This window comes from Vulpes vulpes, chromosome 3, assembly GCF_048418805.1.
Source record: "Vulpes vulpes isolate BD-2025 chromosome 3, VulVul3, whole genome shotgun sequence".
NCBI classification, from domain to species: domain Eukaryota; kingdom Metazoa; phylum Chordata; class Mammalia; order Carnivora; family Canidae; genus Vulpes; species Vulpes vulpes.
The window spans coordinates 38,622,568-38,636,142 of NC_132782.1; the positions used below are offsets into that span (position 1 = coordinate 38,622,568).

The 13,575-nt window shown below is 41.4% G+C and overlaps 1 protein-coding gene across 8 annotated transcripts in view; it reads left to right on the forward strand.

Moving 5' to 3' along the window:
- Nucleotides 1-13,575, forward strand: part of TNIK (TRAF2 and NCK interacting kinase) — a 376,119-nt gene that overhangs the window by 219,714 nt on the left and 142,830 nt on the right. For all 8 annotated transcript variants that reach the window (XM_026007747.2, XM_026007749.2, XM_026007748.2 and 5 more), the window contains exon 3: nt 4,323-4,379. In XM_026007747.2, the coding sequence (XP_025863532.1) occupies nt 4,323-4,379 (57 nt within the window). The remainder of the gene's footprint in view (nt 1-4,322; nt 4,380-13,575) is intronic.

A 13,575-nucleotide genomic window follows, 5' to 3' on the forward strand; every position in this document is an offset into this window, starting at 1 on the left:
ATCCTACCTGAAATAGAGATAAACAGTTCAATGTTTCACCCCTGTGATGTAAAATATGAAAGGAAGGTTTGTTTAAGAATTTCTTAAAATGTTCACGATAAGTTTTAATTCATGGGCTGGATGGCAGATGTGGGAGAGAAGAGGAGGTGTCCTGCATTTGAGGTCCTCATTAATTGTGAGATTTTGGCCTCATCTCTAAAAGGTTCTTGGATTAGGCACTTTAGGGGCTCCTCCTATTAATTTATTTGTGATTTTATGAAATTGCCTCCTTAAACACTCACTCCTAACAATGAGTGCGCCTCGGGTTTCTAGGATCTTTAGGTCAGCTGACTCCCAGCTATCCCCTCAAAATCAGCCTTAATCTGGATCCTAATCTGGGTTGACAGTCTCCAGTGATGTAAAAGGCACCTCGTGCCAAGCGGCCTCCTTTGTGGCCCTCTTCTATCAAAGGGTGACAGTTCAGCAGCCTTCCTATTCCGGAGTGCGGGGGATGTCTTTGCCTGGGACTGAGCTGAGGCTGCTAATTGTTCCATCTCCAGGATCTCATTTAAAGCCCAACTGCCATCCCGAGGTGTGTTATTCAGTCATCTGTCAGAGCCATCGAGAACTGCTCTTCAGCTTGGGAGTGAAATTGGAAATGGGAGAGAAGTAGGTTATTTTCTTTCTCGGTGTTTTCCTTCAGTGACATGATAACAGTCACTCAAATAAAAGCAAAGACAAAAACAACAACATACCCTATATTCAAAAAAGTAGCAGATATTTAGTTTATTTCTTTCAAACTGAGAACCACCCACCCCGTGCCTTGTGTTTGAAATATGAAGTGGATTGCTTCTATTCCTGGCCTCCAACCTGGGCCAAAGGCTAGATCCACTCGGCTCCCGGGGCTGCTGGTGGAAAGAAGGAGGTGTTGACATGTCCTTGTAACAAATTATTTATTCCAAGAAGATTCCCTGTTTCTTAAGGAGTTGAAGGTCAAGTGTAATGTTTCTCACACTGTGTATTGACAAGGGAAGAGAAAGAGGTGGCCCTTAGGGCAGACCAGACTTCTCTGGTCAAGCCCTTGCTTGAACAAGGAAGATTCCATTGGAGATTTGTTTTCTTTTGTTTTGGTGGGGATGGGGGTGGGGGTTCTGCTGCAAATGAAGTCAGAGGACAAAGAAGGGAGAATGGGAAGGAAAAACAGAGAGGGATGGAGGAGGACCACTGGTTCTTTGGGCTCAATGTCGTGATAGAAACATGGACATGTTCGTTGGTGCACAGAGGTGAGGAGGGATTGACAGTGAGATTTCAGGGGAGGTGGTACTTGAGTTGAATCTAACAAGAGTGAGTAACTTTACTGGGGATTCAGGAGCAGAGGAGCATCTTAGGCAAAGAAAACACATTATCAGAGAGGCAGGAAACAATATGGTGCATTCAAAGAACACAAACAGTGTAGTCTCAGGGACCACAGAATAAGAGCAGAGGGGAGGCCCTCAAGGTGGTCCGGCAGATAGAGGGTCGGTTCCCAGCGGCCTTGCAGGCCACATGCAGGGGTGGGTGTGCCTTTATCCCGCTGTATAGAGCCATTAGGAGAACATCAAGGTGAAACAGCTGTAGGACACCAGCCAGACGCTCTGCATTTGTCTTCCCTTTCCCTACCCTCCTTTAGTGCTTTTGTAGAGAAGCAGCCACTGTTCAAGGTATGATTGATGGCCCTTGCTTTAAAGACTTTATACAGTTTGAACCCTGAATGAGTCTGAACTGCATAGGCTCACTTGTACGAAGATTTTTTTACATTACATACTGTAAATGTATTTTCTCTGCCTTATGATTTTCTTAATAACATTTTCTTTTCTCTCGCTTATTCTGTTGTGGACATACAGTACATAACACATACAGCTTACAAGATATATGTTAATCGAGGGTTTGATGTTGTCAGAAAGGCTTTGGGTGAACAGTAGGCTGTTGGTAGTAAAACGTTTTTGAGGAGTCGAGAGTTATACATGGATTTTTTTACTGCACAGGGGTCAGCACCCCTACTCCATGCACTGTTCAAGAGTCAACGGTATTCCCAAAGAGAAGCTGTTGATTGCTTTGCTGAGGTCATCATTACAGTGGCCCAGACTCTTACTGGGACCCAGACAACTCTGGAGACCATTCAGTGTTTGTCAACAGAGGACACTTGCAACTTCTCCCTTGTGTGAAAGGACTTCTACAGGAAAGTAGGATTCCTGGCCTCTGGACACTGAACTGCAGTAGCACTATGCTTCCCGCTCAGTCATGGTGAAAACTGCAATTCCAAGTGTTCTTTGGAGAAAGAGTTGGTAGTAACAATGATACCTGCCCCCTGCCCTGCTCCCCACCCCCAGCCACTTGTGTCCTTTCCCCCCATGTTTTGCAGACAGGGAAACTAGGGCCCCGATGGGTTACATCACTCTTCCCAGATGAACCTGCTGGTCATGAACAGAACCTAGACCAGAACCAGGCTTCCGGAATTCCAGTCCAGGGCTCTGTGCACTAACACTCCAGGCCCTTCCCTTACGGTCTCAAAAGAGGAAATAAGTAGGAGAGGCTGTGCTCATGACCATATTGGGTTAAGAGTTGCTGCCTCCTTCTTTTAGCTCTTTCCTGACTAAGGAGGAAAGGGAGGGAGCAGAATGGGAAATGGAAAGGTGAAGGGAACACTACCAGAATCGGAATAAAATGGGTGTAAAAAGCTGAGAGCGATGAGAAGGAAAGGGACAGGCAGCGCCAAACCTATCCCCTCTTCCCAACTACAAGCGTCCATGCCTCTATCACCTGCTGTTTTCGTCCACAAACATGCCACTCCAGCTGTGGGGTGAGTACCCACCATTCCAGGCCCTGGGAATACAACAATGAGATGTGGCCCTGGCCTTCATGAAACACATAGCCTAGAAGGAAAGACAACATTTAACATTAATCACAAAACAGGGTCATAAATAATCATAGACTGCACCTGCTGACAGCTCATCACTGTCAAACATTCTATATATGTTATGACATTTAATCCTCACTGAGATACCAGGAGTCAGGTACCACTATCTCTGTTTTTCAGATGAAGGTTAGAATGTTAGGGGACTTGACTAAGGTCACGGAGCTGGCATTTGAATCCAGCTGATCTTGGAGACAGTATAATACTTCCTGGTCGCAGTCATTGCTGAAATGTATTTTTTTTTAAGATTTTATTTATTTATTCATGAGAGACACACAGAGAGAGGCAGAGATACAGGGAGAGGGAGAATCAGGCTCCCTGCGGGGAGCCCAGTGTGGGATTTGATCCCAGGACCTGGGGATCCTGACCTGAGCCGAAGGCAGATGCTCAACCACTGAGCCACCCAGGCATCCTCGAAATGTATTTTAGAAGCCACTCATAAAATGCATTTAGAAGGAATGTGTATTGACCATCTTTGCTACTGTCTGAGAATTGGATGTAGATTTTACGTTTTTCAAGGAGCTAGTATAGAAAAAGCTTCTGTTGGGAGGTTGCCCTCTCACCAGACACTATTTTCTTCGGATTCTGTGTGGTTGACCCTCTGTTGTGGTTCTGAAGACCAAAGATGCTCGCTTTGGCCAAGCAGCTGCTTATGCTCAACGCTGCCTCTTTAATCACAAATTTGAATTGATTACTACCTGTTTTGTTTTAGGTTCACGTTTAAGACAAAGATAAATTTACATTCTCAAGTTAGAGCAGAATCCTGTCCAGTTGAAACTGTTACAATACAAGATATTTTCACTGTCCAGGAAACTAAAGTTGCTTCACCTACTATTTTCTGACAGAGGAGATACTGGTGTCCCCTCCATGCGGAGCTTCCTTCCTCCCACAGAAGCCCTTATCTACCACCTTGGAGAGAAGATAGAACCAAATTATTCAACATTGCCTTTTTTGGTTAACTTAACACCACTATGAAAATAAATCCGAAATCAAAGTGATGGAGATGTTTTTTGAAGTAAATACTACATAGAAATAGATCCTTACAGCATTTCAGATTTTTTTTCTAAATATTTTATTTATTTATTCATCAGAGACACAGAGAGAGGCAGAGACACAGGCAGAGGGAGAAGCAGGCTCCCTGTAGGAACCTGATGGGGACCCGATCCCAGGACCCCGGGATCACAACCTGAGCCAAAGGCAGATGCTCAGCCACTGAGCCACCCAGCATTTAAGATTACTCTGTGTGTGTGTGTGTGTGTGTGTGTTTGTGTGTATGTTTTCCCCATCCACATTCTGTAACAGTCATCTGGGTAATTGTTCTCTATAGGTGGAACTGAATGTGGACATTGCTTATCAGAACTAAATCTTTTATTATTTTTTTCCTTTACAGGGTCGTCATGTTAAAACGGGTCAGCTTGCAGCCATTAAGGTCATGGATGTCACAGGGGTAATGTATCTTTATCTTCCATCTCAGTAGCTCTATATTTGTGATAGAGAAATTAGTGATAAAAAAATTGTTTTTCAGAAATGGAATCTTCCTAAACATCTAAGGTCTTTCCCCACTGAGCTTAATGTAAAGCAGTTAAGAGTATTGAACAGCTGACTGCAAAGACCATGGATAAATCACTCTAATTAAATTAGATACCTACCCACTGCCTTATATAGTTAGAGTGAATAACGTGTGTTGAAAATTTACATAAACACAGCCACGGATATTTGCCTATGAAGACAGAACACGGATTTGAAGGTATTAAAAGAATAATACTGAGATTACACAGAAGAGATGGGTCTTAACTGTTTCCCCAAAGGTCCACCTAGTGCTGGAGTAGATAAGAGTTTGGGTCGCTACTGCAATTTGATTAGGGCATTTTCACATGAATATTTCCCTCCTCCAAAATATTGACCAAAAAAAAAAATCCCAATAACCAAAAATTCTTATTCTGGAGCAACACTGAAATATAACTTCTGCCTGGAAGGTCAAAAGCAATCTAAGGACTAGACTTCATTTTAAATAAAATCTAATGCTTTCAGTCCTTTTTGCTAGGTCTCTTTAAAATATTTAATGCCTTTTTGACAGTACAGAGCAAAAATCAGACTTGAAAGGACTCACCGGATATCAAAAGCATATTAATAATTTTCTACTGTTTGGAGATTTTTCTGAGATGTCTGCACACTATACATAAAAACTAAAGGACCAAAGTCTTCCATTCAACCCGGAAGTGGTTTATTCAATGTAAATAGACATAGAACAAATGAATCACACAAAGATAGCAAGAGCCAACATATAAAATTAAAATAAAAAAAAAACACAATATATCTGCTTGTCAGATCTCAGTCTACATCCTTTTGGCCCCGTTTGTTACCTTTGATGAGTAGATATTGTATGGTACATTGTCTACCATAATCCTAATTTCACTAATGTTCATTTATACCATGCACTGTACTGATTTCCTTTCCTTATTTATTTTTGATCTGAATTTGTCTTTAAATTATATGAATTTTTCACCAGCAAAAAAAAAAAAAAAAAATTATCCCCATGTTTCTTAGCATTAAAGTACCATTTCCTTTTATTTGTCCTTTTATTTGAATAATGCATTTGAAGTAAATACAGCATTCAAATTTCAAAGGTTGCAAACCAGCTCAAATACTTAATCCCTATTAGTTTATTAATTCACCTGGCCTTTATTGAAGAAGAAGCTGCATGTAGATGATTTAGAATTACATTTTGCTTCTGCCACTTGAAGCAGAAAATTCAAAAGGACAAAGGCTCAAGCATGATGGAAGTGTCTTGCTTTTCCATGTTAGAGGAGCCTGGAACCTACAGCCCAAGGCTGTATGGCAACCAGGTGGTGGAGTGGCTTCCACACTTTAGGTTCTGGGTGGTTGTCCGATTTCCATCGATCACGTTCTTTGGTGGCAAGAAAAGGAGAGTGAGTGGGTGGAAGGAGAAAGGCACAGAAAAGAGCTCCTTCCACGAAAATCTTTTCTACTTATATGCAACATTTCCATTTCACTTCTGCTTTCATAAACCTAGCTGCAAGGGAAGCCGGGATATGTAGTCTTTTATTCTCCCAATATGTGCCGCTAAAAATCTGTGTTTTGTGAGGTGTGGAGGGAGGATGGGTGATGGTGTCACCAGTTAGCAGATCTCACACAAAAATCAAGATCATGCACTTTCAGCCTCTACGCGGAAACCCATAAAAAATATGTAAACCTTTTATAAAGTTTTTACCACAAAATAAGTCAGAATTTATTTTGCAGTCCTGCTGAAGTCATAACACTGTATATTCTTGGATTGAATAGGATCTCCACATCATGTGATGCACTTGGCAATTTAATAATGACTGTGGGTGGAGCCCACACCACTCATGCCGTGAAGTTCTGTTGTGTGGTTCTGTGGAACTACGCTTGATTTCCACTGGCATCGTTAATCTCAGGCCACAACGTTGTATGTTGATGCATAAAGTATGACTTGAGAACCCTGAATATTATTTTCATAGTTTCTGGTTCTATGTCTGAGACTTTAAGTTACTTAAAGTACCACTTATTGATGTTAGACCACCTTGCTGTGGCATCAACACAGCTATTTATCCCAACATTTCTATTTTCAGTTTAGGGAATGTCAATTAGCCTTTCTAAATTGGGTTCCACAAGATAGCGAAGCTCTGCAGAAAATGAATATGAGAGACTCTTTCTTTCTCAATTCTCCAGAGGATGGTACAGAGCTAAGGCTGTTTGTTGTCAGTACATAGGAGAGGCCTACAGTGGACGCTTTATGGCACTTGGGCTTAATTTTCTTAGAAAACCCTTGTTGAAAGGGCTGGGTAGTCTCCCTGATTTACACACACTACTGACTATTTTGTGACCACTGGCCCTTAACAAAGATCAATATGGATATCACATGAGGAGATAGTTTTCTCATTTCTCGTAGTGTCTGATACAGCATCAAATGACTTTTGTATCATCCCCTTACACATTACAGTCAGCATAAGATTTCCTTTGTGAAATTTGTGTGGTATCCTCAGAAAACAATCTATTTCATTTTGCCGTGTTGTCTTTTGTGTATTATGGAATGCTGCGAGAGCTTCTTACCAATTATTATAATTGTGCTCATTATAGCTGCTCTGTTAAAAACTGAGATGAATTCTCAAAGGTCGTCTTTGTTAATTGTTTGCAGTGATCTACTGCAAAGTTACTATAGTTTATTGTAATGAAATTGATAAAACCATAAGCTTGAAATCAATTTTTAGATTATTGTTTTTATTCTACACCACTTCCTCTTTTCTTTTTTTTTTTTTTTTTTTTCTTAAATAGAAACTAGCCACAGAAAGAACTGGGTATAATGCTTCTGCTCTTCTGGTTTTAGAGCTGAGACACTTCCAAATTTGCCGATATTTGCTTCAGAATTAGTACTTCAACTCAGACTTAGTCTTTGAAGTTGTTTTAGTTCCTGAAATAATTATGAGAATTTCTTCATTTCGCAGCTTTCTAGGGATTCCTTCCCAGCTGGGTTTGTGTACTCTAGATTTGCCTACAATATCTAAACAAAACTGGGCCCTCTTGGGTAGTGTTTCTCAAAGTGGACTACTAGCTTCAGTGAACTGTCAGCCCCCCCAGTGGTATTCATTAGAAATGCAGATTTCTAGACCTGCTGTAGAATTTCAGGGTGGAGCCTCTGAACCTGCCTCTTCTACAGGCTCCTCAAGGAACTCCAGATTCATGAAAGTCAGAAGGATACTTTTCTAGGCTTTTATATTCACTGCTTTCTGGCCACCATATATGAAGAGACTATGGTTCTTTGATAACCCTGTAAATAATCCTTATTTTCATTTGGATAAAAATTCCTGGTGTCAACTAGTCCCTTTACAATGGTATCTTAAAGCCTACACAGCACTTAAGGAGATAATAACTTAATATCCTAGGCTTTCACCTTTCACCAATCATCTTCACTCAGAATGAGTGGTTCTGATCTTATTACTCAGGACACTTTGCGTTGTGGTACCAAGGCCCGACTCAAGCCAAATGAAGCTGAATATGGAGTTTATTAGAAGTCACACGGTGTGATTAGGAATGTTACCTTTCTCTTTCTTTGGGCTCTGCTTTCTTCTCACCAACACTTCCAGGTTCATGTTCTAATTACTTCATCATTGTTAGTCCCAACAAAGTGCCAGTCTGAATATCAGTGGTGTAGCTTGGGTCATGTCCCCAATCCTGAACCAATCCTTCCTTTCCTTCCTCCATATCTGGATTGGGTACCTGGCCCAGGGACCTACAGGGTCAAAGGCTAGGAAAGGATGATTCCTCAAAGCAAAGCATAAAGAAGTATTTGAGAAAAGGGTGGAAAGGTTGCTGAGTTGGCAAAATCAGGAGAATTGCAACACCGTGACATCAACTATCATTGTAGTGGATGTGCTTAAAGTTGATTTGGTCCTTACGTAAAGTGCCTCTCCAAGAGCCTTTGTTATGTTTCAGCCAAAAGTAATAATAATGGTAACTAACATTGGTGGAGTGATTATTATAAGCCAGAACTCTTTTAAATATTTTCTGTATATTGATTACTTAATCATTTCAGCAACCTGCAAAACAGCTTCCATTAACAGCACCATTATAGTGATGAGAAGACCAGGCCTATTAAGTAGCCTCAATATAACATGTACATGGTGGGGTGACTATTTCAGCCTGGGCAATTTAACTCTATCCTTGAAGTCCATCCTCTGACACATTGCTGTAGTCTCCAATTAATACAGAAGGGCATTTGGTGTTTAATTCACTGTGATTTTTTTTTCCCACTAATTTATTCAATAAGCATTTACTAAACATCTGCCTACTAGGAGGATCCATTTTAAACCCTGCTTGACTGAGTTCCTATTTCTGTCTTGCTTACTGAATTCCTGTAACTGAAGCTTATGACCAGGCTCTATCTCTCTTTGAGGAGTAAGGAAGTGGTCTCCCAGGAGCCTCTGGTAGAGGGCTTTGCCCATAATTAATGGGTTCAGTGAATGTTTACTGAAACTGGACAAAAAGAAAAAAAAATCTTTTCATCCTGAGTTGTTTGGGAGAGTCAGGGGACATATTGCTCCAAGCATGTTTTGTTGCTCCCTCCCAAAGAGAGGCCATTCAGTGGAGTGGTTGGTAGCACAGGACATAGTATTATTTATAATAGTAATAACAACAACAGCCATGGTCAAAATAAAAAGGCTGAGTACTTATCATGTGCCAGGCACTGTTGTACTTAGTTAAATATATGTTAGCTGACTTAATCCTCAAAACAGCCCCCATTAGCGGACACCGTTCATTTTACAAATGAGTAATTGAAAACACAAAATGCCTAAGTAATTTGCCCAAGCCCCTCAGATAGTAAATGGCAGAGTTGGAATTCCAAGTCAGCCAATCAGGGTGTGTGCACCCTCCCCACAGCCCAGTTATGGGAATGAAAGGTGAGGGTGTACCACTGGCGCAGCGTCTCAGGTTGAGCTGAGATCACACCCTACTACCCTCCTTACTGACTGTGACCTCAGGCAGCTTTCTTAACCTTGCTGAGTCTCATTTTACTTACCTGTTTGGTGGAAATACAAACATCACCAACTTGTGATGAGGCTAAAATGACATAATGCATAGTGCCTGCCACTTAACAGGTCCTCAATAAATGATTTTAATTATTAGTGGTAAGATAGAGTGAATGCCTGAATGGGGCAGGCAGTACGATTGGAGAGGATTTTAGAGAGTGCCTAGAACTATCATCAGTAGATGAGAGCGTGGGGCTGGCAGCCTGTGCAATGAACTACGTGCCATACTTGGGTTAGTTACTCGTTAATACACGTCAATAGTTTGACTGGGGCCTGTCTTCGCCAGCTCAGTTACAGAGCTATTAGTCTTCCCCTGAACAATATTAGTCTCACCTTGAGCATATACAAAATGACTTAGTATAGAGCAAGCTCTAAGAGAGAACGTACAGCTAGATTCCAGAGGCTGAAGGCTGAAACCACAACCATTCGTTCATTTCCTCATTCATTTAGGAATAAATGGGTGTGCTGCGTTGCAGTGTGAAGGCCGTGAAGACAGGCGCACACTATCTTCTGGAATCTTACATTCCAGCATGCATAAAACACATTTATACACATTTAACAAATGGTTGAACGAACGAATCACAGTTCTCCTGAACTTCTGAGGAGTGTGCAGAGAGTATAAGAGAGAATTTAAGATCTCCTATCTGTGTGGCTAGGATGTTTCCAGATAAAGTGACAGCTATGCGAGATTTGAGGATGAGTTGATCTTGGTTTTGCATTGTTAGGGCTGGGAGAAGGGCATTCTCAGCTGTAGGAGTTTGGCCCTCAGTGGGGTTCGACAAAGCCTGGGAATCCCCACCCCAGACTCTGCTTACAGAGACCCTTCAGAACACACCTCCTGGGACCTCTTTGGGGCTCTTCAGGGAGGTGTCTTTAGCAGACAGACCGTCTAATGAGGCATATGATGAGAACTTTTAAAAAGAAAAGATAAGCAAATATTATTTTTGCCTGCATAATACCATCTGCCTTTGGAGCCTGTGTTTAGTGCTTCCGTTCTGTAGGGGATGCAGTGTATAGATATTGGAAAGCTTCTAGAGTTCTAAAAATGAACAGGCCGAGCTGCCCACTATACATGCACACTTATGCGTCTCCCCCCATCTTGCCTACAGAGTGTACCCCTCTTGGTGGCTTATGTGTGTCTAGGCCTCTGCACATGTGCGCACACGCTGGGTGTATGGCCTGGATGGGTAAGGCCTGTCGTATGTGTATGCACAACGTGTCCGAGAGATTGCTTAAGAGCAACATAAGCCATGTCATTTATGGCAGACTTTAGGCAACTTAGTGACCACACTACCAGGGGGTGAAACTCATTTACTTCTGGATTATTTGAGCATGAGTAGTTTATTATTATTTTTAAAATTCATGGTTTTCTTGAGAGTCCTCATCAGTGGAGGTTTCGTTATGAGAAAAATGCACATCGGGCTGCGTTAGCAGTTTCTCTAAGGGACAGCATTTCCCAGCAGGAGAGAACAGGCCAGCCTCACGGTAAAGAAGAGCCCTGCAGATTGGCATGGTCATCTGAGTATATCCTAGTTTTGACACTAGGGCATGACATTTTTCCTTTTTCTCTCCGTGGTACCAAGAGTCCCTATAGGAGGCAACCTGCAGCTGCAGGGCCTTGGCAATCACTATTTTTCTGCTGGAAAAACAGTTGCCTCTTTAGTCTCCCATCAGCCTTTTTCTTTCTTCCTAAATGGGTAACCCCCACAAGGCCTTCAGAATTCGGCTCAAACTTGAAATTCTTGGTGCTGTGTCCCCCGATGCCTCCAGTTAGGTGAGCTGCCCATACCTCTCCTGTTTGTCATTCTTCGTGCATCTTTGTCATTCTTTGATTCCCATCTGTGTGCCCACAGCTTATAGTAAGTGTCATTGGGGCAGAGCTTGAATCTGTGATGCCCATGGTTGTATTATGATATTATTAGCATTTAGCATTGCGCCTGGGATACAGTAAACAGTTAAATATCTGCATGCAGAATGAATTCTTTAGCTTAAGATTAAAATACAGCAGATCCAGGTACCGCCTGCAGAAAGTCGTGGCAAAGTCCTAGTTCCCTCAAGGCTCAGGCAACTCATTGAACCTTTCTGGGTCTGTAAAAGTATAGTTTATAGGTGCATAGCCCCACCTTGAGATAATTTTAGGAGATCCATACATGCTTAATTATCATTTAATTTTTAATACATTTTCATATTTAATAAGTTGTGATTTAAAAACAAACCTCAAGCTGTATATTATTACACCAATAAACACACTGGAATATGGCAACCTCTTAATTTATACTCCTGGATTCCTCCATCCATATGCAGAATTTCATTCAGTAAGAAGAATTGCTACTGAAACTTCAAACCCTTCCCTTTAAAAAGAGAAATTTGCAATTACTTATCTTAGGAATATAGCTTATCTCTGTATTTTGGATGTAAGACAAGACTGAAAATGAATGAGATATTGAAGCTGATGTGACTTTGTATTTTTTTTTTTTTAAGATTGTATTTATTTATTCATGAGAACACACAGAGAGAGAGAGAGAGAGGCAGAGACACAGGCAGAGGGAGAAGCAGGCTCCATGCAGGAAGCCCGACGTGGGACTCGATCCCAGGTCTCCAGGATCAGGTCCTGGGCCGAAGGTGGCTCTAAACCACTGAGCCACCGGGACTGCCCATGACTTTGTATTTCTTTCAAAAATTCTAATTTTGTATTCACTAAAACGGCTTCTTTGTTGTCATTGATTAATTTAATAACTAGATATGCATAGTTAAACTCATAAAAATGCAATGTAACCGATTTTAAAAATCTAGTTTTTGTTGATGCAATTTGTTGCCTTCCTGACTAAACTTTCTACTGGAGGAAGGGATTTCACTCTTACAGATTATTTTAAAACATTTAAAAACTACATCCCGGAAAATGTCAACAATCCCTTCAAAGTCTAGTGTCGTGATTCTTTAACAATCAATTATCTTCAAGTTTGTGTCAGATTCTGTCAACAGTGAAGCTGAGAACGATAGGAAAGTTGGTGCCAACTCCAGCCTAAGGCCAACAAGTGCTACGGAAGGCGGGAGCAGAAGTGGTTTAAACCAGTGTCCACACACCTCGGGTGAAGTGACTCGGATGGATACATCTCAGACTTTTCTTCTGAGTTCAAATGCACCAGTCAGTGTGATTATTAGAAAAGTTACACAGTTTAATTCTTGTTCCATGGATTGAGAGCTAAATGTTGGGCAAGCTCTTTGTTATAGAGCACACTAATAGGGGATCGCTGGGTGGCTCAGCGGTTTGGCGCCTGCCTTTGGCCCAGGGCGTGATCCTAGAGTCCCAGGATCGAGTCCTACATCAGGTTCCCTGCATGGAGCCTGCCTCTCCCTCTGCTTGTGTCCCTGCCTCTCTCTGTGTGTGTCTCTCATGAAGAAATAAATAAAACCTTAAAAAAAAAAAACTCATCAGTAGAGCACACTAATATTCAGTATCTTATTAATCCCATTTTTCAATCCTAGCATATTATAGATGCTTAAAGTATATTCCCTGTGTATTCAATATGCAACTTAAAATCCCTCCTTTATCCCCCGATATCATTTATAAGCAAATACTATTGTGTGCTAATGAGCTTCTTTAATTGGAGGACCAAAGGCAGTTTTCTCATCATCCCTGGCTTAAAATGCTCCCAAACACGTCTTTCATGATTAGCAGCTTTAGTTTTATCACCGTGGGTTAACTGCTCTTCTGTCTAGGAGTTTTCGGTATAGGATTGAGAGCCCTGGCTTTGGAGTCAGGCGAATCTCACCTTGAATCTTAGCTCTAACATTTAATACATCAATGAATGTGGGGGTTACTCAACCTCTCTGAAATTCATTTTCGTCATTTGTATGGAACTATTAAGTCATCTACTTCATAGAGCTGTTTTGCATATTTAATAAGGTAACACACGGTTTCTGGTACACAGCAGACATTGCAGGAGGTGGACTTTGGCTATATTTTATGACCACGATATCATATCATTTGATACCATCATCAGAGATAGTCATGGCTCAGTGCTTAAATGGAAGCCTCCATTTCTTTGCATTTGAAAATCACTTTCTCTTTCACTA